The 22,915-nt window shown below is 37.1% G+C and overlaps 9 protein-coding genes and 1 long non-coding RNA gene across 18 annotated transcripts; 5 read left to right on the forward strand and 5 right to left on the reverse strand.

Moving 5' to 3' along the window:
* Positions 1-6: 6 nt before the first annotated feature.
* Positions 7-2,662, reverse strand: LOC6573540 (transcription factor Ouib). Of its 2 annotated transcripts, none has more exons than XM_044007303.1 (8): positions 2,261-2,662; positions 2,012-2,198; positions 1,796-1,955; positions 1,607-1,732; positions 1,102-1,544; positions 636-1,040; positions 465-581; positions 7-396 (listed from the first exon to the last, which is right to left on the reverse strand). In XM_044007303.1, the coding sequence occupies exons 1-8, from the start codon at positions 2,436-2,438 to the stop codon at positions 273-275; spliced, it is 1,740 nt and encodes a 579-aa protein (XP_043863238.1). In that variant the 5' UTR covers positions 2,439-2,662; the 3' UTR covers positions 7-272. The 2 variants fall into 2 exon arrangements, with proteins under 2 accessions (XP_043863238.1, XP_015022448.1); XM_015166962.3 differs by having other exon boundaries at positions 1,607-1,735; positions 2,261-2,658.
* Positions 2,663-2,719: 57 nt separating this feature from the next.
* On the reverse strand, positions 2,720-11,565 carry LOC6573539 (zinc finger protein 436). 6 transcript variants are annotated; one of them, XM_032731130.2, is made up of 5 exons: positions 11,477-11,565; positions 3,835-4,121; positions 3,129-3,715; positions 2,961-3,071; positions 2,720-2,908 (listed from the first exon to the last, which is right to left on the reverse strand). In XM_032731130.2, exons 2-5 carry the CDS (start codon positions 3,958-3,960, stop codon positions 2,815-2,817), a joined length of 918 nt encoding a protein of 305 aa, XP_032587021.1. In that variant the 5' UTR covers positions 3,961-4,121; positions 11,477-11,565; the 3' UTR covers positions 2,720-2,814. The 6 variants fall into 6 exon arrangements, 5 of the variants coding, with proteins under 5 accessions (XP_032587021.1, XP_001999607.3, XP_032587104.1 ...); XM_001999571.4 differs by having other exon boundaries at positions 2,840-2,908; positions 3,008-3,071; XR_004364294.2 differs by lacking the exon at positions 3,129-3,715 and having other exon boundaries at positions 2,840-2,908.
* Positions 6,655-11,767, forward strand: LOC6573537 (zinc finger protein 62). The gene is made up of 9 exons (XM_044007307.1): positions 6,655-6,901; positions 6,959-7,806; positions 7,870-7,986; positions 8,046-8,232; positions 9,168-9,700; positions 10,285-10,408; positions 10,472-11,256; positions 11,313-11,426; positions 11,489-11,767. Exons 1-9 carry the CDS (start codon positions 6,785-6,787, stop codon positions 11,643-11,645), a joined length of 2,982 nt encoding a protein of 993 aa, XP_043863242.1. The 5' UTR covers positions 6,655-6,784; the 3' UTR covers positions 11,646-11,767.
* On the forward strand, positions 8,527-10,272 carry LOC26527738 (transcription factor Ouib). The gene is made up of 4 exons (XM_015166959.3): positions 8,527-8,711; positions 8,772-9,700; positions 9,757-9,870; positions 9,931-10,272. The coding sequence occupies exons 1-4, from the start codon at positions 8,580-8,582 to the stop codon at positions 10,112-10,114; spliced, it is 1,359 nt and encodes a 452-aa protein (XP_015022445.1). The 5' UTR covers positions 8,527-8,579; the 3' UTR covers positions 10,115-10,272.
* A 244-nt stretch (positions 11,768-12,011) lies between the features above and the next one.
* Positions 12,012-14,345, forward strand: LOC6573536 (zinc finger protein 485). The gene is made up of 5 exons (XM_001999568.4): positions 12,012-12,254; positions 12,311-12,765; positions 12,829-13,595; positions 13,663-14,046; positions 14,111-14,345. Exons 1-5 carry the CDS (start codon positions 12,029-12,031, stop codon positions 14,235-14,237), a joined length of 1,959 nt encoding a protein of 652 aa, XP_001999604.1. The 5' UTR covers positions 12,012-12,028; the 3' UTR covers positions 14,238-14,345.
* On the reverse strand, positions 14,280-15,739 carry LOC26528384 (zinc finger protein 836). The gene is made up of 4 exons (XM_015166958.3): positions 15,528-15,739; positions 14,672-15,474; positions 14,538-14,609; positions 14,280-14,476 (listed from the first exon to the last, which is right to left on the reverse strand). Exons 1-4 carry the CDS (start codon positions 15,642-15,644, stop codon positions 14,329-14,331), a joined length of 1,140 nt encoding a protein of 379 aa, XP_015022444.1. The 5' UTR covers positions 15,645-15,739; the 3' UTR covers positions 14,280-14,328.
* A 127-nt stretch (positions 15,740-15,866) lies between these two features.
* Positions 15,867-17,574, reverse strand: LOC6573535 (zinc finger protein 33A). Its single transcript, XM_001999567.4, has 4 exons — positions 17,354-17,574; positions 16,366-17,291; positions 16,182-16,292; positions 15,867-16,112 (listed from the first exon to the last, which is right to left on the reverse strand). Exons 1-4 carry the CDS (start codon positions 17,468-17,470, stop codon positions 15,989-15,991), a joined length of 1,278 nt encoding a protein of 425 aa, XP_001999603.1. The 5' UTR covers positions 17,471-17,574; the 3' UTR covers positions 15,867-15,988.
* LOC26527933 lies at positions 17,364-18,649 on the forward strand. 2 transcript variants are annotated; one of them, XR_001449568.3, is made up of 4 exons: positions 17,364-17,450; positions 17,545-17,807; positions 17,867-18,246; positions 18,317-18,649. It is a non-coding gene; the product is annotated as an uncharacterized LOC26527933 (long non-coding RNA). The 2 variants fall into 2 exon arrangements; XR_004364341.2 differs by lacking the exon at positions 17,364-17,450 and having other exon boundaries at positions 17,638-17,796.
* Positions 18,650-18,815: 166 nt separating this feature from the next.
* On the reverse strand, positions 18,816-20,842 carry LOC6573534 (transcription factor Ouib). Of its 2 annotated transcripts, XM_001999566.4 has the most exons (6): positions 20,614-20,841; positions 20,429-20,554; positions 19,852-20,360; positions 19,357-19,491; positions 19,194-19,304; positions 18,816-19,047 (listed from the first exon to the last, which is right to left on the reverse strand). In XM_001999566.4, the coding sequence occupies exons 1-6, from the start codon at positions 20,743-20,745 to the stop codon at positions 18,918-18,920; spliced, it is 1,143 nt and encodes a 380-aa protein (XP_001999602.1). In that variant the 5' UTR covers positions 20,746-20,841; the 3' UTR covers positions 18,816-18,917. The 2 variants fall into 2 exon arrangements, with proteins under 2 accessions (XP_001999602.1, XP_015022443.1); XM_015166957.3 differs by lacking the exons at positions 18,816-19,047; positions 19,194-19,304 and having other exon boundaries at positions 19,411-19,491; positions 20,082-20,360; positions 20,614-20,842.
* A 114-nt stretch (positions 20,843-20,956) lies between these two features.
* Positions 20,957-22,882, forward strand: LOC6573533 (zinc finger protein 182). Its single transcript, XM_001999565.4, has 4 exons — positions 20,957-21,374; positions 21,435-22,315; positions 22,369-22,503; positions 22,567-22,882. The coding sequence occupies exons 1-4, from the start codon at positions 21,252-21,254 to the stop codon at positions 22,805-22,807; spliced, it is 1,380 nt and encodes a 459-aa protein (XP_001999601.2). The 5' UTR covers positions 20,957-21,251; the 3' UTR covers positions 22,808-22,882.
* Positions 22,883-22,915: the final 33 nt, after the last annotated feature.

The raw sequence follows: 22,915 nt of genomic DNA on the forward strand, positions 1-22,915 counted from the left end.
AATGTGTTCATTATAAAAATAGTTCATTTTCATTTCAGTTTAACGAGCTCCTAAAAGTAGTTTGCTTTCTGGATTTGACTATTAAAATAAAAAAACATTTCTGCTTAGAATAATTTAAACCTGCTCAAGCATGATTTGATGAAAAATATCAACAATTTACTATTCCTTAGTATATTATAGGTATATTAGCTAATTCGATTTCAAAATAATTTGAAATAAGGACTTCAAATTGCATATTCTTCTAGCAATTCGTAAATAGTTGTTTAATGCATTTAAGCCACAGATTCTTTTTCCTTCAAAGACTTTACATTATCCTCGGTTTTTTTATGCGATTTGGTGTTCAAGTGCTGCAAATAATGCTTCTGCAACTTAAAGCTTTGCTCACAAATGTCACAGCTGTGGAACAGATGAAAAGACATGTGTTATTAAACTGACACAATAGATGTTTTCATTAATGCAACTACCTAAAATCACGGCTCATAGTATGAACCATTTGATGCGCTCTGCAATCCCCTTTGGTCACAAACGTTTTGTCGCAGTAGTCGCATTGGAAGGGGCGGAGATTTCCAGCCATATGTACTCTGCAAATCCTTTTAATTGAAATATCAAATTTCTTCGTATTTTATTTTGCTCACCTCTCATGAGTGCTGCGATTGCTGCAGTGACGAAACGATTTTCCGCATGCATAACGACATGGATATGGACGCACATTGTCGTGGGTGCGTTGATGATTGTTTAGCTCGGCTGTCGTCGAAAATGCGGCGCTGCATAATTTGCACTTATGAGGACGGCTGCCAGAGTGTCGAACAATATGGTTCCTCAGATTAAATCCAGTTGTAAAATTTTTACCGCACATATGACAAATATGTTCGTCGGCCTGCCCATGAACTCGTCTCTTATGCTTCTTAAGGAAATGCCTACTGTGAAACTTTTGACCGCAGTCCTCGCACTTGTATCCAAAACTAATCCCGATACTCTTCAGATGTTCAACGAGGGGTGCTGAGTATTTGAAATCATGCCCACAATGTTTGCACACAAATCTAAAATTATAAATTAGATAAAAAACTTATATTCACAGACATTATATATATTGACACCAACCGCGTATGAAGCTGCATGTCATGACTTTGATGCATGTGCATTTTTAATAAGTCCTGACTGGTAAATGTCAATCCACACTGATGACACTGGCACTTGGGATTTTTGCTCTCCTCTTGCAATTTGATGTTGGATGACGATGGAGGTGATGCTGTAGATTGTAACGGTTGTACTTCGATTTCCTCGTAATAATTTTCATCTTCCGATATTTCGACATTTTCCAGTCGCTGTTCTTCCACGGCTATCTCCGTGTCACTCGCACTCTCAACAATGTTAAACTCGGGATATGCTATTACTTCTGATTCCGTGGTCTCCTCCTTTATTTGTACTTTGATCAGGACGTGTGTCTGCGACTCAATGCAAACTCTGCGAAATTCTGTTGCTATGTGCAGATTATGTTGACAGCGTTGGCAAATAAAATCTGATAGGCCCTCTTCTTGTTTCAACTAAACAAAATAAAGAATAATATTAGACGCCATAGAAGTTTGGTATGCTCAGCCTTACTTACGCTGAGTTCTGTTAGTGCTTTAATTTCGCACAAAAGTTTATGATTTTCTGGGTTAAACAGATTCTGACAGGTCAGAGAATTTATCGGCTGCGCACATGTTCTACATAGTACATCTTGATGATCTATCTTCTGTAAATGATGACGAGAATCTTAAATCATGGGGGAAAAATTAAATACAAAACAATCTACCGGGGCTTCATCATCAATGGTAACAGTTATGTCTTCGACGTCGACATCATCATCACAATTATTAATGTAAGCGCTATCCAAGTATTCCATATCTGTATATTCTTCTAGTGTATTGTTGCCAGAAGAGCTGTCATCCAATTGTGCTGATTCCAAACTCTGGCTGAAATGTTTAACATAGAATAAGCTTGAGGAAAATTCAACAGATGGAATACTTACTCTCTGTTCTTTAACAAATCTTGCAAGAACGACATATCCTCGGCAAACTCCCATTGAATGTCTGGGGTTTCTAATGGATCAGCTTCGCCCTCACCCCCATCATCCAACTGTATGCGGGTATGCGCTGTTTTACAATGGTAACGATAGCTCTGACGTAGCGAACGCCAAGCGACTTTGCATTCTTGTGCTATTTTAGATGAAAGTGAGTTCTCATTAAATATAAATTTATAAGAAAAACGAAACACTTACGTTCTCTGCCCAGATCAGCTGCAACCGATTTCCAAGCCGCTTTAATACTTATAAGATCATTGTGCTCATTATCTCTCATATCCCATAGTAGTCGTCTAACCTTAACTGCAGCTATAAGTTGCACTTTATCTTCTCTTTTGAAGCGATTTTTATTATTTATATCCCGAGATCTCAGCATGTTTTAAGCTGTGTTTTCAAAGAATTTTATTTAAATTATCATCATTTGCATCGATAAGCAGGCAATTACGCCCTGCTTAACAGTATAAAATTTCCAAAGCAGAAAACTGTTGTTTTGTATCCACTTTATATGCGGTTAAAGACGACACTCCATGAAATAATGAATTCTTGTCATTTTGTCTTGTCTTTACTTTAATTCTTTCTGCAGAGCAGCGTACGCTCCTCCAAAAAACTCTCTGAACGCAAATTAGCCATTCACACAAAATAATATCAGCTGTTCAATTGTTATTGACAATCACATGGTGACGATTATATTTAGTTCAGCTTGCATTGCTTCAATTTGTAAATAAATTTACATATGTAGGTAAAAACAAAATCTATCCGCTTGAGGTTTTATTTTTGTGGAGCTTGGTTTGTTGATGTAATAATAAATGTGAAGGTCGTAAAAACCATTGGTCGCACGGCTCACAGCTATAAAAGAAATTACTTTATCAATATATCAAAACTTAAATATATTATTTACTGATAGTTTCGTTGATTAACGTGCACACGTTCATGCATTTTCCGTACCGAAGTAGACCTGAAGGTTTTATCACAGTACTGGCAAACAAATGGTCGCTCGTTTGTATGTGCTCTAGAATAATGAAAAATGTTATAAATGTATGCGTATATTATATTGTATTAAGCAAACCTTTCGTGAACTGTCTTACTACTAGTGCCTCGAAAGGTTTTATCACAGAAACGACAGGCGTATGGTCTAGCATTGGTATGTAAAATTTTATGGCGCTCCATCTCGTTCTTAGTATAGTATCCCCTCTTACAAATGTCACACTCAAATTTCTTAGTTCCAGTGTGGCGCAACATATGCAATTTTAAATACGTGGAACATTTAAATTCCCCACCGCACTGTTCACAGATCCACGTTTTGGCTTCTTTGGACTTATATATCCTTTTATTTTTCACTTGAGGTGTCCTTTTTGCAGGAACGTCAACTGATGCTTTGCTGTACCTGTGGATATCATTACCCAGGTTTGTTGTTGCTTGTTGTTCATCACAGGTCTTACTGCTTTCGGTTGTATCATATTCTATATTGTCAAAAACGATATTAACTTTTGAGCGACTTTCAGGGGCAAGAATGTTGCTTTGTAAATTCTTCATTTTCACAGCTATTAGTTTCTTATGTGTACTCAGGCAATTGGATCGGAATTTAACGATTTGATCTAACATCGATTTACATGTAATGCAAATGTGTTCCGGCATGGCAATGTCATTTTCAATCTGTATATATATATATATATATATATATATATATATATATATATATATATATATATATATATATATATATATATATATAAGTAAGTTTTAAATAATCCAAAATAGTTAAACAATCTCACCAACATGTCTGTGATGTCTTCGAGTAAAGTAACTAAATGATAGTTAAATTCCTCAAATAGTTTAGTATCATGCTTTGTATTTATTGTTATTCCACAAGTGCGACATAGTGTACGTAAGTCACTCATTATGCGATATTTTAAATATAACAATTATACTCCAGAAAGATACATACAAATTTTTAATTTCCGCGCAAATGAGAAATTCGTAAGCGACCGTCTGATAGTTTTATTCACAGCTGTTCGATAATCAATAGGTATACACAGGCGATTCACGATTTTTAAAATAACTGAAACAAAATACCAACCATTTTTAAATTAATAATTTAGTTTTAATTTTAATAACTAAAAAATACAACAGATAGAGATAAATTATAAATCATATACTTATATAAAAAATAATATTATTTAAGAATATTTGCAGGTTTTTGCTGGTTAAAATTGTATTTTATCACTAACCAGAGAACACATAGACTAGACATCTAGAACAAATTTTTTCACCGGCGAAAAAATGCGCTGAGGAGACTACACAACTTCGTATTTGCTCGGCTCAGTCTCTTGAGGCTCAAGCATTGAAAATAAGGCAAGACAAAATCAGTGTGCTGCGAGCGCTGCCACGAAATGCACGCATTACCAAATGAAGCACGGCTATGCGCTCTTTTTCCCTTGCTCACTCTCTCCCTCTCTTTATGCTCTCTCTCTATGGTCTCTCGAATGGCAGCAGCGCACAAAAATTGAAAATTGTTCGCGACGATCTGAGCTCGTTCCTTTTGAGTGAAGGGTATACCGAAATTTGTAAAGCGTTCGCCACGTTCATGCAAACAAAATGTAAGCGTTTCGATGGTTATTCGTGGGAAGGGTATGAAAGCGTTGATACGCATAAACAATATGATTTCGCGACGGGCAAGTACACACACACTTGTAGTCCCTTGCTTCATGTATGAGCATTTGTGACCTGCGTGCGTTACTCTTGCTGCTTGTAGCAATTTTAAAGCCCAGCATTTGCATTTGGTCGGTCTTATGGACTGTCATAACCACTTTACACAGATGTACTATGTATGAACATACATACATACATACATATGTACATAAGTACATTTATATATTATTATTGCTAATCATGTTTATAAATGTGTCTATATATAATTAAAATTATTTTATACACATTTTTAACCGAAAAAATTATCGTAAAACACTACTAACTTTATTAAATGCTTTGCAATATATGAAATACACATGTCATATTATACTCAAGCTTTACTCATTATGCATTATCATTGCATTAAGTCATAATGGCCCATTTGATAGTCACCCTACGATTCAAATCATACAAAATTTACAAAATAATAATTCCAGAGACAATTAGCTTGCCATCCCATACAAGCATACACATACACAAATGTATGTATGCATGTGCTCACTTCACAAGGCAGACCAACGGCAAATTTTGGGCTTTACAATTTGCACAGCCTGTTCTGCACAGAAAGAATACATTTTCGCGACGAGCATGCACACACACATTTACATCCTTGCTACGTGTATGTGCTTTTCTGTGCGTGCGTCGCAAAACTCAATTCTTTCTCAGTATTTTCGTCTATTATCAGCCCAAAAGTTGCACACATAAAAAATGCTTAGGCGACGACCATGCACACACACATTGTCAGTCCCTCGCTATCATTTGTGTGCTTGTGTAAGCAACTCTATTCTTGCTACCTGCGGCAGGGTTTGTAAGTATTGATGCCCATGTAAATGTGTGTGTGCATGCTCGTCGCGAAAATGTATTCTTTCTGTGCAGAACAGGCTGTGCAAATTGTAAAGCCCAAAATTTGCCGTTGGTCTGCCTTGTGAAGTGAGCACATGCATACATACATTTGTGTATGTGTATGCTTGTATGGGATGGCAAGCTAATTGTCTCTGGAATTATTATTTTGTAAATTTTGTATGATTTGAATCGTAGGGTGACTATCAAATGGGCCATTATGACTTAATGCAATGATAATGCATAATGAGTAAAGCTTGAGTATAATATGACATGTGTATTTCATATATTGCAAAGCATTTAATAAAGTTAGTAGTGTTTTACGATAATTTTTTCGGTTAAAAATGTGTATAAAATAATTTTAATTATATATAGACACATTTATAAACATGATTAGCAATAATAATATATAAATGTACTTATGTACATATGTATGTATGTATGTATGTTCATACATAGTACATCTGTGTAAAGTGGTTATGACAGTCCATAAGACCGACCAAATGCAAATGCTGGGCTTTAAAATTGCTACAAGCAGCAAGAGTAACGCACGCAGGTCACAAATGCTCATACATGAAGCAAGGGACTACAAGTGTGTGTGTACTTGCCCGTCGCGAAATCATATTGTTTATGCGTATCAACGCTTTCATACCCTTCCCACGAATAACCATCGAAACGCTTACATTTTGTTTGCATGAACGTGGCGAACGCTTTACAAATTTCGGTATACCCTTCACTCAAAAGGAACGAGCTCAGATCGTCGCGAACAATTTTCAATTTTTGTGCGCTGCTGCCATTCGAGAGACCATAGAGAGAGAGCATAAAGAGAGGGAGAGAGTGAGCAAGGGAAAAAGAGCGCATAGCCGTGCTTCATTTGGTAATGCGTGCATTTCGTGGCAGCGCTCGCAGCACACTGATTTTGTCTTGCCTTATTTTCAATGCTTGAGCCTCAAGAGACTGAGCCGAGCAAATACGAAGTTGTGTAGTCTCCTCAGCGCATTTTTTCGCCGGTGAAAAAATTTGTTCTAGATGTCTAGTCTATGTGTTCTCTGGTTAGTGATTTTATTTAATACATATCTTTTGATTGGTTGCATGGCATTTTTAGGTAATTTTTAACTATTTGTGTGTGCACACTGGTGGTGTTTCAATTTAACAATTTGTAAACAAACCAATAGAAGAAAAAATAACAGCACAATGCCGATATGCTGCAGAACTTGCGCAGAACCGATTTTTCACCTGAATCCCAGGAACCTCTTTAAAGAAGAAAATGAAGATATTCGACAAAACATTCAATCAATTACTGGAATTAGGGTAAGTCGGTTTATGATGCCGTGTCTCGGTCCTACTCATTTGCAGTTTTCTTTTTAGTTGTCCTATGATCCTCAAATGCCTACCCATATATGTTCCTGTTGTTATTTGGATTTAGATCACGCAATCGCCTTTCGGGAACGCTGTTTAGATGCGAACAAACAGTTAATAAGCTTGAAGCAAGACGAAATCGTCCCTAGCAAAAATGCTTCAGTTGAATCTCAGTATATTGATCCATTGTATAACCGCGAAAAAGATGCGATCAAATTAAAAAATAGACTTGTAAACAGTCCAGGATATAAAGAAGAATTGTCAAGAAATGAGTGCAAACAAAAGAACGAAGAAGTACGAAGAGTTCTAAGCCCACGCCATGGTTCGCCTCGAGTACGACTCTTGCGTTGTCGAGATCCAAATAATGGACGTCAAATAGTAAATCGCCCCGGCATATTAGTAAGGAACAGCTCCCCAAAAAACGGCTTACAATCTATTGCAACCTCACATCTATCATCCGATGATTTGGCACTTGCGGTAGTTAGGCCAACTGCATCCATTGCTCCTAGCCCGACAAAAAGATTCAGATCAGTACAAGATCAAAAATATGCACCAGCATCCCGGCATGATAAAGCAACAAAGCTTAGGAAGAAAAAGCCAAAAGAAATGTCGCTCGAGAAAAAGTATGTCTGTGAGCATTGCGGGTGGTCCTTCCGCGATTTAAGTAACATGAAGGACCATGCACTGCGACACTCTGGAGTTAAAAAGTTTGAGTGTGAGGAATGCTGCCGTAAGTTTTTTACCCGCCCCCTATTAAAGCTTCATATACGTGTGCATCATAAGGGTGAAAAGCCATTTGTATGTAAATATTGCGGTATGGCTTTCCGCAACAGTCCTAGTCGTTGCCGACATGAACGGTTAGTCCATCATAATTATATTAAATTTAGCCTATTTAACAAACTTTTATTCGCAAATCTCAGAAAATATCATCCAAATGAATTGCCTTTCGAATGTGACATATGCGACCAAACATTCATAAGCAAAATTAGTCTGGATAAGCACAAAGAAGTGCATGTCAAGGGAGAAATAACTCATCGGTATGTCTTCGTATTACCCTGTATTCAAATTTTAAATATTTTGTATTTTTTTAATTCAGATGTGAAACATGCAATAAGGATTTTAAAGGATCCACATATTTAAGAAATCATTATCTTACAAAATTGCATCAGAGGCGAATGGCTCAGTTTGGCAGAAGGGATTATCCTGACGCTGAAATGAGAGAAGTCAGCGATGAAGATATAGGTTTTGACCTTCCCGATTCTATTATTGAAGAACTCGACGAATAATACGGTTTTATATTTGTTTTATTCAATGAGTTTGTTGCCTGTTTTCACCATCGAATGATAATTTTTAAATATTATTTTGGAATAAAATTAATTATTACAAAAATTCTATCGTAGTTATACATATATATGCCCTAGTGAAATATTTTATTACAGTTTGAAAATATATTAAATAAAAGCCCACAATCATTTCAAATAAATATTTATGGGTACGTTTTAGATTATTGTGCTATCGATATTTTTTGTAGTATTTCTCTTGTCCATATACCAAAATATACTAACAATAGAATAACATACCTGTTTCTTTAAAACGCTATTATCATTTTGCAAAGAAAACATTGTGGTAGATGAAAGTTTGTAGAATGACGAACAAATGCAGAACTTGTGCAGTAATGATTTTAAATCCGAACGCCAAGAATCTCTTTGACCAAGATGACAATGAGATACTTAATGACATTGAAACTCTTACTGGAATACGGGTAATTACAAATATGTACATACATATCCACGCACGTAATCATGTGTATATTTGATTATAGTTAAAGGATGACCAGCATATGCCAAGGCATATTTGTACCTGTTGTCACTTGGACCTATACCATTCAATAGCTTTTCGAGAGAGATGCTTGAAAACGGAACATTTTTTACAAGCTACAAAACCAAAGCCAAAGATGGGAGACCCGCTAAATACAACACCCACAGAACCAGAATCTAGCCATGGAACACCTAAAAAATTACAGAATACAACAACAGCTCAATTAGAGAATCTCATTCTAAATACGTCAGATACAGAGAACTTGAGTAAACCACACCAGGAAATCCGTATTTTACGCACTCGTAAACAAAAAACTAATACACCAAAGCCAGACAAAACAAGACAAAAAACATGTTCTAATGACAATTCACCTACAAATATGCATACTACGACTGTTCAGCCAGACCTAAATGAAGCGGATGACAATGAAAGCTCAGGCACTACAACACTAGGCAGTCTAAGTAAATGTGCAGAGAATCCTAATAATTCAAAGAGCGAGAGCAATGAATTTAGTGACTTTGAGGAAACAGAATTGTTTCACGAAGTAGCGCTTGATAAAGTGGTTTCGTCGCGTAGTTCACCTGCTGTATCCTCTGCCCTTCCATCTCAGCTAGCACAGGATAAGGATAGTATGGCAGGCAAGAGACAGTATAGGAAGAGTAAAGTCAATAATGTAAAGCCACCGGCAAATCCGAAAGTTTTTATCTGTGACCTATGCGGCCATCAATCTTCGAGTCCCAAAAACTTGGATATTCACATATTGCGTCACAAGGGCGAAAAAAACTTTGAATGTGCCGAATGTGGCATTAAGCACTACTCGAAATATCTACTACAATTACATATTCGGGTTAAACACCAAGGCGAGATGCCGTATCTCTGCAAATTTTGCGATCAGCGCTTCTATTCCGCCAGCACGCGTCAACGCCACGAACAGTAAGAATTTAATTGCAGTAGTTCACAAGTTTTTCATGATCTTTTCTCCATTACAGAGTACGGCATATAAGAAGTTGGTCATATGAGTGCAAAATATGTGGAAAAAAATATAATACTAAATCATGTTTGAATAAACACGAATTTCTGCACACTGGATTGAGACCATATCGGTATGCCACATTGAATAACGAGATACATACATACATATTATATACATTTCCATATTTTAGTTGCGACTTGTGTAATGTGGCGTTTCCCCGAAAGCCAGGCTTAAGAATACATTGTCGTACAAAACAGCATCAGAAGAGAGCTAGCGAAGCGCTCAATGGTCAAATTGATGACATTAAAGAAATAGCAATTTCAGATAATACAATAGTGTTTCCGGATTCAATAATAGTTGGACTTGATGTATAATAGAGTTTATTATCGTGTAGAACAAGAACACATTAAATAATTGCGCCACATTTTTGACATTCACATCATACCGTAATCATCAGCTGAATTTATGTCATTCACACTTTGATTTTGGTAGTGAAATGAATTAAAATATAGCCTTATTTTGGACAGATCAATTGATTTATTAAAATGTCGAAAATGGTTTTATGCAGAACGTGTGGTGAACAAATTTACAATCTCAATGCCAAAAATCTCTTTCACCAGGAAAATGAGGATCTACTACATAAGATCGATATACTGACAGGAATTAGGGTATTTCGAAAATATGTCTACATTGATATGTTTATCTGTGTTTTTAAGTTAGCTCTCTTTTAGTTGAATGACGAAGAGGAGATGCCTAAGCACATTTGCACCTGTTGTTACTTGGATTTGAACCACTCCATAGCATTTCGAGAGCGCTGTATCAAAATACAAATAGTTCTGCGTGATAGTATAGGAAGGGATACATCAGCTATAGATCCCCTGTATTCTGCAAAGAAAAGGGGCGTATCCACAGCGATAAATATAAGGAAACAGCCGGAGCGTAAAATTGTGCGTGCTCGCGTAGAAGCAAAACAAACATCTCTGCAAGCTCAAGCTGTAAGAGCGCGCTCACCAAAACAAACGTCAAGCACCAACACAACCTCAATTACTGATTCGGCTCATCATCGACGGAGGGTTATGTTAGCCCGAGTACGCTCAGAAACAGAATGTGATAAGAGTGTTAATTCTACTAGACTGCAAAAGGCATTGGTAGTGGCAAAAAACGATTGTATTGAGATGGACGAAACTCTGCAATCGGCAGCAGAAGATTCTGATAGCGCCACGTCTGATAGGTCTAGAAATCAAGTAAATCGTAGTGTAAAGCAGCGGGGAGCTAGTAAGAGCTACGTTTGCGATCAATGTGGAAGATGTTTTACAGACGCCAGCAATCTTAAAGTGCATATCTTGAGGCATACAGGCGTAAAGAACTTTGAATGCCCAGAATGTGACTCAAAGTACTTTACACGACATCTCTTGAATTTGCATATACGCGTTAGACATCAAGGAGAGATGCCATACGCATGCAAATATTGTGACCAGCGCTTCTTTACAAGTACCACACGTTGTCGGCATGAACGGTATAGTTAACATATTTGATTTACGATTATCATAATCACCTTTCTCAAACTTATAGTGTAAAACACACGAGGAAATTGACATATGCTTGTCGACTATGCGGAAAAACATATCTTACAAAATCCTGTTTAAATAAACATGAGTTCCTTCACACAGGCGAGCGACCATATCGGTATGTTAGTTTACGTTTTCAGTAGATCTGGTACTTAAATAAATACTCACATTATCTTTCAGCTGTGATATATGCAATGTTGGTTTCCCTAGAAAGACGAATTTGAAAATTCATTATCGTTCAAAACAACATCAAACGAGAGCAAATATGGCTCTAGATAATGCGAGTTCAGATGGAGAAACTGAAACTGATTCAATTAGTAAAGATTTCGATGTTTAAAGAAATATATACATTACACATATGGCTTTAGCGCCGATGTTCAATTAGTGTGCCATTCACAGCGAATTTATCACGATTTAACGTTATACTAATAATAAACAGTTGAACATTTGGCAAATTTATGCATTGGCTCACACTTAAAAAAGTATATTGGGTAGGAATAATTATTTCTATCAGACTATTAACAATAATTTATTTGATTTTAAATTCTAGTAAATAGAATAACAGCTCTGTCTCTCGCCGATTGGCAAGCAAATAGCCGATAAGGAGTAAAGAATGAATAGTTTGCATATCGATAGCCTGCAGAAGCGCGAGCAAACATTCGCCAGCCCTGGTACTAGGTCTGTAATGCGACGTCACAAATAAAAGTAAATTCTATAAAAATGAAGTGTGCAATACAAAATTGCGCGAACAAGTTCAGGTCAAAACAAAAGCATTCTGAACAATTCAGTTTCTTCAGTTTTCCCAAAAATCCGGACGTCTTAAAAAAATGGCTTGCATTTTGCCGCAGATACAACAAAGAAAAACTGAAGGCACCACTTAAGAGCGTCATTTGCAATGAGCACTTTAAAGAGGAGGATATACAAGGAGCCTTACAGTTTCAAATGGGTTGGTAAAACAATTTAAACGCCTCTCATCACATTAACTTCAATTTCTTATTGTAGGTCTATGCAGTAAAAGAACGCTGAAACCAGGTGCCGTGCCTTGCATAAATAAGAGCGATATGAGTACAGTTGAACGCGAGCGATCTGAAAGGCGAAAGAACAAAAAACTGGTCCAAGAGTTACTTGAGGAAGCGGCAGCGCGTGAAGCAGCGGAAGCCAGCGGAGCAATTGTTAAAGCTCCAGATTTTGTCAGAAACACAGGCATCGCGTCGGCTCCCGATTTCGTAATTGCAACTGGCAATGCCTTTATTCCATGTACACCGACACCCAGTGAAAGCGATCCATTGGCAGAAGAGCAGGAGGAGCTGGAGTTGTGTGGTGTACAAAAAGATATCCAACAGGTTAAATGCCGCACCTGCTATGAACTATTTGTTGTTGATGAAAATGCTAAAGATCTTGGTGACAAACAAAACGCCGTCATGTTATATCACATTGAAGTTATAACCGGTATCTGGGTTAGTATCTGCTAAAACCATTATTTTACACATGGTTTCGGTATACAAATATTTGTGTTTCAGATCAAATGTAAGGAGGGCATATCGTCGATCATGTGTTCAAACTGCGTCCAAAATCTGAGCACAGCCATACATTTTCGAGAAACCTGTATTCGAACGGAGGTAGAGCTAGCAGGAGGAGATACCATTATCAAGGACCCTGATACAGAAATTTTGAGTGCTAATGATTCAGAGATAATGCAGATTAGTGAGAACTGTGATGATTTTGTTTCCATGTTTCCGGAAGAAGATCAAACAACTGTAGTTGAGCCTTTTCCCTTTGAAACGACACAACAAATGGTTCAGCCAACATATCCGCCGACTGCAGATTCAAATAGTATTGCATTGGGCGCTCAAATTTATGAGGATCTTCTCAATGAATACAGGGGTAAGGACAAGACAGCACGACCCCGACAGAGAAAGGCAACAATAACTAAGCAAAATGTGGTACGAAAACGAATACGAAAACCTCGGGATCCCAAGCCGAAACGCCCAAAGCGCACAAAAGAAGAAAGAAATCGCATACGCCGAGAGCAAATCAGAGCCATGCCCTTGAACCACGTGTGCGACCAGTGCGGCGCCTCATTTCGGGTGAGATGCAATTTAACGATCCATATGTTGCGGCATTCGCGCACAAAGAACTATTCTTGTCCCGAGTGCCCTAAAATGTTCTACGATGCCTATATGCGAAACATGCATATACGTGTGCGGCACAAAGGAGAATTGCCATTTGAATGCAAGTATTGTAGGAAAGCATTTGGCTCGTCCAACACGCGCTATTTGCATGAAAAGTAGGTGCCAAATTGAAATAGTCAATGACGCAAATAAAAATTGATAATATACAAATGGTTTTTGCAGAAAGGTTCACGGAGCATCTCCACGTATTCATAGAAGCTCGAACAGATTGAACAAACGGATCGAACTTAAAACCGATGAGCAGGAGCAACAATCGCAGAATGCGCTGGAACAGAGGGAAAATGTTCGTCACTTTTGTACCTATTGCAATAAAAGCTATGCGACAAAATATGCACTCAATTGGCACACCAATATACATATGGGTATCACGCCTTTTAAATGCAAGCTCTGCGACATGAGCTTTCCGGATCCCCAATCGAAAAAGAAACATGAAATGAGGCATGATAGCAAACGTCCCTTCGAGTGCGACATTTGTCTAAAGGGGTTCTATGTACGCAGCAAGTTGAAAGAACACGAGCGAATTCACACTGGCGAACGACCCTACAGGTTCGGCAATGGAATATTGATTTAATATTTTAATTTGATTATTTCAATTACTGCATTTTTTTAGGTGTGATGTTTGCAACGCATTCTTTCGGTATAAGTTCAATTTATGCTCGCATCAATTTAGCAAAATGCATAAGGAGAATCTACAAAAGCTGAGAAAAATTGAAGTGATTGAAGAAGATTCAAATTAGGTTATCCTAAAATTAGCGTTAAGATATTTAAAGTACAGAGCATTATTTTTCTATTAATTTTTATTACAAAGTGGTGTAATAAAAAATGTATTCATGATGCAACATCTATATTTTGTGAATTCTTTTGTTTGGATTGGGATCTCTTACTTTTTATCCGTACGTTAGCAATATGATTTGATGAATTTATATGCTGAGTTAAATTGCCGGCGCGCAGGAACCAAAGATCACATACATCACAGCTGTGGAACACAAGAGACTTATTAATTAATATTTAAGAAGTTTTAAATTACTAAAACTCACTGAAATGTGCGTTCACCACGCTTAATTAGCTCCGTTTTTGATTGTGGACCTCGACCTTTCTTGCAAGCTTCACTGTAAATTTAAGGAATTGGAATTTCATAAATTCTTTCTAACATAAGTTTCCCTTCACTCACCGTTCGTGTCGTACCCGGGAGCTGTTCGTACTATATTGTAGTCCGCAGAATGTGCACGCATACGGGCCCTCAGTATGCTTTAGCTGATGGCGTCGAAGCAGATGCAGTGTGTAGCACTTTTCGTTGCATTCCTGGCACTCATAATTCTTAGTGCCGGTGTGCCGCAACAAATGCACATTGAGATTGCTGCCATCCTTGAATTGGCGGCCACAGTGCTCACAAATACAGGGGCGCGCGGAGGCCCATTGTCGCTCCCGGTCTACAATGCGCTTCGGCTGTTTCTCATTTGTTAGTTTTATGTACATAGTTCTCTTGCCTACGCGCATAGTGTACTTGCGGGTGCTATTTTTCGCTTTTGTATTTGGCTCAATGCTGACTGAAGGCTTCAATTCAGCTTCAGGGTGGGGAGTTAGAGAGTTGGGAGAGTTTTCACTGGGCTGTCCTTCAATATCGTCATTAAACGATATACTAGCGCAGTCATCGGAATCCGGTTGATCTCTAAAACATTCGTTTATTTCTCCAGTATCCTTGTGAAACTCATTAAACAAATCATCAGATTGCATGTGTTGTGTGGTTTTTGTCTCCCTTTTAATATTAACATCAGTATCCACCGTTTCAATTCGAAGCGGATCGGAAATCTTACTCTGCTTTGATTTTAAATCATTATTTGAGCTCAACTTGGCTTTCCGTTTAGTTAGAAAGGCTTCGATTTTCGTGCAGCGCTTACGGAAGGTATTTACCTTCTTTACCAGAATTTGACAGTCCTCGCAAATATAAATTGGAAAGCCGGTAACATTTTCCATCTAAAATATACAAAGTTAGAATTTCATCGAAAGTGGAAACATTATCTCAATACCCAACAATTTGTTATATTGCGCACACAATGTAATAGTCGACGACTCTGGGGTGAAAATACATTAATGCAACTTTCTTCATTCACAGTTTTGCCACAAGTTCGGCAGAAGTCCTCCATTTTAATAAAAACTACAGAATAAATTTGTTTAATTTGTAAAACGCAGAGACGTCAACAAAGCGACCAGCTCACGAAAACCCTGAAATACACTTTAATGAAACATACTAAAAAAATACACTGAAAATCTCATAAATATACTGTTAACAAACTGAAAAGTATAAACTGATATTATCGACTCAACGTTTGTTTAGAAATCTGTATTGTGTTTATTTTGGATATTAGTTGATATTTTCCCGATTTATTCAAACCCGATTTAATGATTAGTTGATTTCTTATAATTATAAGCTGGAAAATGTTGGCATTGAAATGTTTTAGTGGTTTAAAAGTTAATATTAAGTTTTTAATCATAACATGGGAATTTCCTCCTGTAATAAATGAATATTGTCTTCTTTCATTGTATGCAGCTTGGAACGCAAATGAGCCTTTAAATGAGTATTTCTTTGAAATGTTTTGTCGCATATATTACAGCTGAAATGTTTATAAAAAAAAAAATACGTTTAAAGTTTAGCTTATTCAAATCGATTTCAAAAGACTTACTAAAATGCTCGCACGCCGTTGTGTGTTAGATCATGTCTCTTAAGTGCAGAAGCAGAAATAAATGATTTATCGCAATATTCGCAAGAGTACGGTCGCACATTCGTATGGGAGCTAGATAAATATATTAATATTAATATTATTATGTATGTATGTATAAAAATGATACGAAGCTGGAAAAACGAACCGTTCATGCATTACACGAGTTGTGCTGCTGTTAAACGTTTTGTCGCAGTATTTGCAAGCATATGGTCGCTCTCCACGATGCACGGTCCGTTCATGTAGCTGTAGCAAGTGATCGGTATAGAATAGTTTACTGCATTCTTGACATTTGAAGTTCTTGATGCCAGAGTGTCGCAGCATATGCAGTTTGAAATTACTTTGATCCGTGAAATGCCTGCCACACTGATCACAAATGCAGTCCCGAAGCCTCTGTTTCCGCCGCCGAGCAATAATTTGCTCCTCTGTCAGATTCTTCCAGCTGAGGTAAGTCTTTTTCGTTTTAACAGTTATCGTTTTACAATTTAAATTGTTTCTATTTAAATTTTTCTTATGTATTTTCTTATTCGAATTTCCATTTGAATAATCTTTGTTAAGTGGATGATTGGTGAATGTTGTAGGTGGACTGACTCTGATACTAATAGATTTACTTATGTCACTGCAGCTACTAATATTTTGGATTGATTCATTATCTGAAAATGTCTGAAGCTCTTCGGTCGTCTCTTGACTGTCACTGCTAAATTCACATATACTGCGCATTTCATTTTGAACGCTTGCTATTAAGTAGTCGGCATCCTCCGTGGGACCTTCCTTATCTCTTGAAATAGTATCCTCAAAAGAGTCAATAATCTCATCATCGTCATCATCGAAATTCTCTTCTGGTCTATCAATTTCAATGGGTAGCTCCTCGTAATTTGACATAGTGTCCTGATAATCACTTTTTAGTTCCATATCCCCTTTCGACGAATTTTCGACTAGGGTTTGGGTGCTTTGCAGCAGCTGCTGCGTCTTTATACAGCGTTCCCGGAATACTTTCATATGGACGACGGCTTGCTTCAGGTCAAGAAGACAACAACCGCATATGTGAGATGGAAGCTCAGGGCATTTTTTTAGCTGTCATATAAAAGCCGTGATTAAAATAAACGTATGAAATTCATGTTAACAGAATAATTTACTGCAGTTCCAGCCACAATTTCAATGTTCATTAAGACATCAGCGTTTTCAGTCTGGAATAGATTTTTAGCGTTCATATTATAAATTACGTTTCCACAGGTACGACATTGTAGCGTCATTTTCTATAAGCTAAATTAAATATAATCTTTAAGCAAAAAATAATTAAAAATCGTTTGTATATTTGTAAACAAAGTAAGGAATCAGCTGTTTCTGAATTTATAAGTTCGCTGTGAATGTCTAAAGAAGAAGAAGAAGCAACACTAGTAGTATTCACTTGACTGCTGAAACTCAAAATCAGTATCTCTATTTTCCCACTACTGTGGGGAGCGCATGATGGAGTCGAGGAGGTGCCGTCTTTGTTTAAATTACGTTAAGCGTATTCAAGACATGGTTGATCTATTTCGTGATCAAAATGCCCACTTAATAGCGCAACTCAATTCAACTAGTAAATTGCAGGTTGCATTTTAAATATTGCACATTATTAACTGTTGTTAAAATTTTTTCATTTTTCATAGCTCGAGAAAATTCCAGGATATCCGGTGCTTATTTGCAGGGTATGCCTCATTGACCTGGGATGTGCCACTGCTTTTCGCAACCGCTGTTCTCTTTCAGAAAAACAGTTGATACAGAAGTTAATTCAAAATCTGACTACTGCAAATCGGGCGACTTAAAGGAGTTCATGAGAATTATCTTACAAGGGTTTCAAATGACGTCTATGCGAAATCCATTGATTGATTACATTGACTCTGTATGCTATATTGAAGCACTCAAAATTGTAATGCAAGGACATTACGGAATTTCATGAGTACAAGTTACTCCGCTGTAATGAGCTAGCAAATCTGATGCTTAAGCATTTCGAAAACGTTTAAGCATTAGTCAATTTTATGTGTGTTATGTATGTAGATATGTTAATTAATTATAAGTTTACCCATAAACTTCATAATCAAATATTGTTAATTTTTTAGATATTGCCTTAATATTTCACAACAAAGGAGTTGATCAAGCACTAGTCGTTCTATCGACTGCTATGAACATGCGAAAAGTCTCTTCATCTCGAGTTGCCTGAGGAAGCCACAATAAATCCGAAATCCTCGGCACATAAACTATGCCAGTGACCCCGTCTCTAGGCCACGAAATATTGAGGATGTTGGTTAGCAATCCAACCTACTATGTTGATGTTGTATTCTCCTAGCCTGGCAGACGTTGGCAGAGCTAAAAAAAAATTGTTTAAAACTCTGTATGTTATATTCGTATACAAAATAATATAAATATGTGTACTATTGGTGTATTGAACCATATACATTTGCTTTTATATCTTAAGTATTGCTCCTATATATCCTTCGGAAACTACATTGGCTTTACGTTTCAATCACATTCATTTGAAACTAATAATTTTGTTGCATACTTTATACCTATTTTACCTCTTGTTTGTATTTCGTGTAATAGAAATAATCTGGCACATCTGGGCGAAAATGGGTTCTTAAATTTGTACTTTTTATTTACAAATGGGATTTAAATTTATAATATATATAACAACTAAATAATTATTTAAACCATTGCGAATGACTAATATAGCTCAGTGTGACGAGCTGCATCGCTAGTCTGAAGAGCTTTCACAGTTTGCTGATGGGTCATAGTTCCTGTGTGCTGCTCCAGTTGATGCTTGCGGGAAAAGGTTTTATTGCACGGCAAACATCTGAAATGATTTATTTCATTCATCAATAACTATGATTCGTTGCGCATGTCTAAATACATGTACAATTTCTATTATGTATATATTTAAAGTAAATGTTATAAAATATTCTTATTAGACATATCTTATATGTAAAATCATAAACTTACAAAAAGGGCTTTTCGCCTGTATGTGTCAACATGTGATTCTTGAGAACATTCGAATAAGAGAAAGACTTGCCACATGTAGCACAGGTAAATGGTCGCTCGTTTGTATGGGTTCTGTAATAAAATATATAAGTTAGTGGTTAACTAATTCCTGTATTACTATTACCTTTCGTGGCGTATATTTGAGCTTCGATCAGCAAATGCTCGGGAACAGTATTTGCACGTAAAAGGTTTCTCGCCTGTGTGTACTCTGATATGGCGATTTAGCTCCGAGGGACCAGCAAACGATTTAGTGCAGATTCTAAAAAAAAAAAAAAAAAAAACAGTATATTAAAGAACATGTAACATAACATAACGAGTTTAAAGAAAAAAGTAAGTTTTAAATTGCTGATAGAGTATGAGTACAAAATTATACAATTATTAATTTTTTAAACATAAAAATTAACTTCATGTTGCTGTTATGGCCTGTAAAATGATTCAGAAGTGTAAAGAAAAACACAGATAATCTGTGATTGAAGAGATATTTGCAATTGCACTATGTACTAGAACTAATTTGAGAATATTAGATAAAATATTCGATATCTCGAAGATATCATGACATTCTCTATTATTATTTCTGAACTTAATTAAATTGAAATATAGTGCACTTCTACAAACATACTCGCATTCGAAAGGCTTCTCGGCCATGTGTCGTCGCATGTGAATATTGAGCGCTGCACGTTTCGAGTAGATATTGCCACATATTTCACACATGATGTTAGTAGAGGTCTCTTCATTCGGTTTATTCGCAGTTGCTACATTTGTTGTCTTTGCTTGACCATTCTTAATTACTGAATGTGTCGGATTGCGAGGTCGTCCCCGTCCACGTTTGCTAAGCCTCGATTTTCGTACCTTTGGCTTTCGCAACCGTTCACTGGGTTCGTAGTCGCTGTCGCTTGCATTGCTAATTGATATGTTCTTATCATCCAAATCTGTCGTCCGCTCAAAATCATCATAAACAGCGTTGGCTTCCGCCTCCTCAATTGTTTCCTCCAAGCGCTCTTCTAGCATTGCATCGAATTCAATGTCATCATCGGCGTCAATAAACTCATTGGCCGCTTCGTAAATGTACTCCACGCTATCGCTTTCAATTTGTGAAGGATCATCCGTTGGCTCCAATTTTAATTCCGCCTTCAAACATTATACCAATAAATGTACACTTGAACCATTATAGTTTATCAGTCGAATGAATATCATACCTTTACAACGCTGCTGGCAAAGGTTCGCTCACTTTCCTGGCATAATTCTCGAAATTTATAGGCGCTGTTAAGGCTACCGACACAAGTGCAACAGAGCAGACTTGGCATGTCTTCCAAGGGCGGTAGCTAATTATTTAATATAATTTAATGATGAAATCTGTAAGATATGATATCTGTTAGCATACCTTAATGCTCCCGATCTCTTCTATTTTCCGAACTAGTGGACATTGAACATCCAGATCGTCGTACAGTGGTGTCATTGTATCGACATTCATGTCTTCCGTAAGGCATATTCGACAGATTAAATATTCTGGCATGGTTTTATTTTTATTTTTACAATTCTATAAACAATTATGATAACAATTTGATAATAAATTTTCTATTTTTTTCCTGCCCTTTTTGTTGTAGTTTTATTTTCTTTTTATTATTGACAGGAAAACAGTGTGACCACATTTGTTGACAAAATTTTATTATCGTGAATGCCGATATATTAGAATGCCATTCTCACCGCCTTTCCGATTTCATTTGGTTGCGTCGATAAAATCTAACATCCAAAAATTACTAATAGCGCATGCAGAACAAAATATTAACGGATCTATCTGATACTATGTTTACAAGCATTAAATTGAACACTTAAATTTCTAAAGACACGCATCCCACATAATAGAAATATGTTTGAAATCAATTGTAACGGTCTGGTAAGAGATAGGTTCACTATGACTCGCGCTGCGCTCAGTAGTGAATACCAGCTAACTTTGACAAGCCGCAAAATGTAATATAATTTTTCAATCGTAAATATTTTGGGATCGTAAAGTGTTAAGAAATGGAAATTTGTATAAAATGGAAAATGTGCCGCACGTGCACGGCCGATAGTAGTGATCAACTTCAGCCGCTGTTCAATGATCCCAATTTAGCCAAGCAACTGGAGGAATACGCTGGAATTGTGGTAAAACGCAATACAATATAAAATTGTGTTAGCTAAAATAATATCTATTGTTATACACAGGTCAAACCAGACGACGGTTTGCCGGACAAAATATGTATGGATTGTATTAAAGCTCTTCAATCGGCTCATGCGTTTCTGACAGGTTGCAGACGGTCCGACGCGCATCTAAGAAGTGTTGTACGTCGCACCATGTCCTCGGGAATACGCTTTCCGAGTAATTCAATGGATCAGAGCGCAGTGAGTAGTAGTCGGAGCAAAATTGAAAAACAAGTTCCCCGAACGCGTAAACAGAACATATGTGTGAGAAATCAACAACAGAAAAAGGAACTTGACTCGCAAGTGGAAAATGTATTGGACGAACCTGAAATTTCGTATACAGATTTCAAAGAAGCACACGAGCTTACTGACGTAGAGTCAAATAGCACTTCAGAAAATGGAAATAAAATGCTTATTCCTGTGCAATATGAAAAGCCAACTGGAGGCAACAAATCCTCAGCTGGGTCTGGACATAAAGATGCGGATTATTTACTTGTTGTAAGTAAATGTGTTCTTGACTTTCATGATAGAGATGCAGAGACAGACACCGAGGGCAATGAGTATATCATAACTGATGTGGGTGATAATGGCATTGAAGTTTATGATAACGATTACACAGAGCCAGATAGCTATGCAGTTGTTGAAGCAGCACCTAAGAAGTCCACCTCGAAATTTTCAAATCAAGTTGTAGACATTCAGTCAGAGCCGGAGGAAAAACCTGTGCTGAAGGGAGAAGAGCCAACTTCAACAGGCACTTCTCTTGATATGGTTGACTTAACTGCCGCGTGTGAGCCATCAAATTTCCCCAGACACAGCTGTGCCGTATGTGGCAACTCGTTTCCAAATCAAACGCAGCTTAAATCACATCTGCGCACCCATCGCAATGAAAAGAATTACGAATGCGAGTAAGTGTAATCAAATTCAATGCGGGCATCAAATTTAATTTATTTACTTTTAGGCTGTGCTCCAAGCGCTTCAACGCCGCTTGTAATTTAACCACCCATATGCGTACCCACACGGGCGAAAAGCCCTACGAATGTTCCCACTGTAGTCGACGTTTTGCGGATCGCAGCACCCATCGCAAGCACGAAAGGTATGCAATATGGCGCTTGACAATCTAAAGTTTTTTACTAACATATATTTGCATTATTTACAGAATGCATACTAATGAACGACCTTATGCCTGTAACATGTGTGCCAAAACCTTTTCACTATCAACTACATTAAAAGCGCACTTCCTCTCTCATTCGAAGGAAAAGCCACATAAATGCGTTACCTGTAACAAGGGCTTTCGTTTGCCACATCAGTTAAAGGCTCATGAACGGACCCACGTTCATCGCTATGAGGTTGGCATAATGCTATACAATCAGGGCGAGAGCGACTATTCCAGCAGTTAATTGCTTTTAATCCTATTATAGTTAATTTTTAAAACAATGTGCTCCTATGGAAGCGTTTTTTTTTTTTTGTTTTTTGTTAAATAATGAAATTCTATAAAAAATATAATA

The sequence above is a fragment of the Drosophila mojavensis genome, unplaced genomic scaffold (assembly GCF_018153725.1).
Source record: "Drosophila mojavensis isolate 15081-1352.22 unplaced genomic scaffold, ASM1815372v1 contig_16, whole genome shotgun sequence".
Taxonomy (NCBI): Eukaryota; Metazoa; Arthropoda; class Insecta; order Diptera; family Drosophilidae; genus Drosophila; species Drosophila mojavensis.

What these genes read in the sequence shown, in the direction of transcription:
- LOC6573534 (XM_001999566.4), bottom strand. Translation starts at nt 20,745, where the DNA reads ATGCCAGAATATTTAATCTGTCGAATATGCCTTACGGAAGACATGAAT. An exon ending in AAGAGATCGGGAGCATTAAG is followed by an intron (nt 20,555 to 20,613) that starts GTATGCTAACAG and finishes TTAAATAATTAG; the next exon opens with CTACCGCCCTTGGAAGACAT. An exon ending in ACAGGCGAAAAGCCCTTTTT is followed by an intron (nt 19,048 to 19,193) that starts GTAAGTTTATGA and finishes AAATCATTTCAG; the next exon opens with ATGTTTGCCGTGCAATAAAA.
- LOC6573540 (XM_015166962.3), bottom strand. Translation starts at nt 2,438, where the DNA reads ATGCTGAGATCTCGGGATATAAATAATAAAAATCGCTTCAAAAGAGAA. An exon ending in AATCGCAGCACTCATGAGAG is followed by an intron (nt 582 to 635) that starts GTGAGCAAAATA and finishes AAGGATTTGCAG; the next exon opens with AGTACATATGGCTGGAAATC. An exon ending in ACTATGAGCCGTGATTTTAG is followed by an intron (nt 397 to 464) that starts GTAGTTGCATTA and finishes TCTGTTCCACAG; the next exon opens with CTGTGACATTTGTGAGCAAA.
- LOC6573536 (XM_001999568.4), top strand. Translation starts at nt 12,029, where the DNA reads ATGAAGTGTGCAATACAAAATTGCGCGAACAAGTTCAGGTCAAAACAA. An exon ending in AGCCTTACAGTTTCAAATGG is followed by an intron (nt 12,255 to 12,310) that starts GTTGGTAAAACA and finishes TTCTTATTGTAG; the next exon opens with GTCTATGCAGTAAAAGAACG. An exon ending in ACGCGCTATTTGCATGAAAA is followed by an intron (nt 13,596 to 13,662) that starts GTAGGTGCCAAA and finishes TGGTTTTTGCAG; the next exon opens with AAAGGTTCACGGAGCATCTC.
- LOC6573535 (XM_001999567.4), bottom strand. Translation starts at nt 17,470, where the DNA reads ATGACGCTACAATGTCGTACCTGTGGAAACGTAATTTATAATATGAAC. An exon ending in ACTCGTGTAATGCATGAACG is followed by an intron (nt 16,293 to 16,365) that starts GTTCGTTTTTCC and finishes ATATTTATCTAG; the next exon opens with CTCCCATACGAATGTGCGAC. An exon ending in AACGGCGTGCGAGCATTTTA is followed by an intron (nt 16,113 to 16,181) that starts GTAAGTCTTTTG and finishes TAAACATTTCAG; the next exon opens with CTGTAATATATGCGACAAAA.
- LOC6573537 (XM_044007307.1), top strand. Translation starts at nt 6,785, where the DNA reads ATGCCGATATGCTGCAGAACTTGCGCAGAACCGATTTTTCACCTGAAT. An exon ending in AATCAATTACTGGAATTAGG is followed by an intron (nt 6,902 to 6,958) that starts GTAAGTCGGTTT and finishes TTTTCTTTTTAG; the next exon opens with TTGTCCTATGATCCTCAAAT. An exon ending in ATATACTGACAGGAATTAGG is followed by an intron (nt 10,409 to 10,471) that starts GTATTTCGAAAA and finishes GCTCTCTTTTAG; the next exon opens with TTGAATGACGAAGAGGAGAT.
- LOC26528384 (XM_015166958.3), bottom strand. Translation starts at nt 15,644, where the DNA reads ATGGAGGACTTCTGCCGAACTTGTGGCAAAACTGTGAATGAAGAAAGT. An exon ending in GCAATATAACAAATTGTTGG is followed by an intron (nt 15,475 to 15,527) that starts GTATTGAGATAA and finishes TGTATATTTTAG; the next exon opens with ATGGAAAATGTTACCGGCTT. An exon ending in CGTGGTGAACGCACATTTCA is followed by an intron (nt 14,477 to 14,537) that starts GTGAGTTTTAGT and finishes TGTGTTCCACAG; the next exon opens with CTGTGATGTATGTGATCTTT.
- LOC6573539 (XM_032731130.2), bottom strand. Translation starts at nt 3,960, where the DNA reads ATGAGTGACTTACGTACACTATGTCGCACTTGTGGAATAACAATAAAT. An exon ending in AGTAAGACAGTTCACGAAAG is followed by an intron (nt 3,072 to 3,128) that starts GTTTGCTTAATA and finishes TCATTATTCTAG; the next exon opens with AGCACATACAAACGAGCGAC. An exon ending in GTTAATCAACGAAACTATCA is followed by an intron (nt 2,909 to 2,960) that starts GTAAATAATATA and finishes TTTCTTTTATAG; the next exon opens with CTGTGAGCCGTGCGACCAAT.
- LOC26527738 (XM_015166959.3), top strand. Translation starts at nt 8,580, where the DNA reads ATGAAAGTTTGTAGAATGACGAACAAATGCAGAACTTGTGCAGTAATG. An exon ending in AAACTCTTACTGGAATACGG is followed by an intron (nt 8,712 to 8,771) that starts GTAATTACAAAT and finishes ATTTGATTATAG; the next exon opens with TTAAAGGATGACCAGCATAT. An exon ending in ACTGGATTGAGACCATATCG is followed by an intron (nt 9,871 to 9,930) that starts GTATGCCACATT and finishes TCCATATTTTAG; the next exon opens with TTGCGACTTGTGTAATGTGG.
- LOC6573533 (XM_001999565.4), top strand. Translation starts at nt 21,252, where the DNA reads ATGGAAATTTGTATAAAATGGAAAATGTGCCGCACGTGCACGGCCGAT. An exon ending in GAAAAGAATTACGAATGCGA is followed by an intron (nt 22,316 to 22,368) that starts GTAAGTGTAATC and finishes ATTTACTTTTAG; the next exon opens with GCTGTGCTCCAAGCGCTTCA. An exon ending in ACCCATCGCAAGCACGAAAG is followed by an intron (nt 22,504 to 22,566) that starts GTATGCAATATG and finishes CATTATTTACAG; the next exon opens with AATGCATACTAATGAACGAC.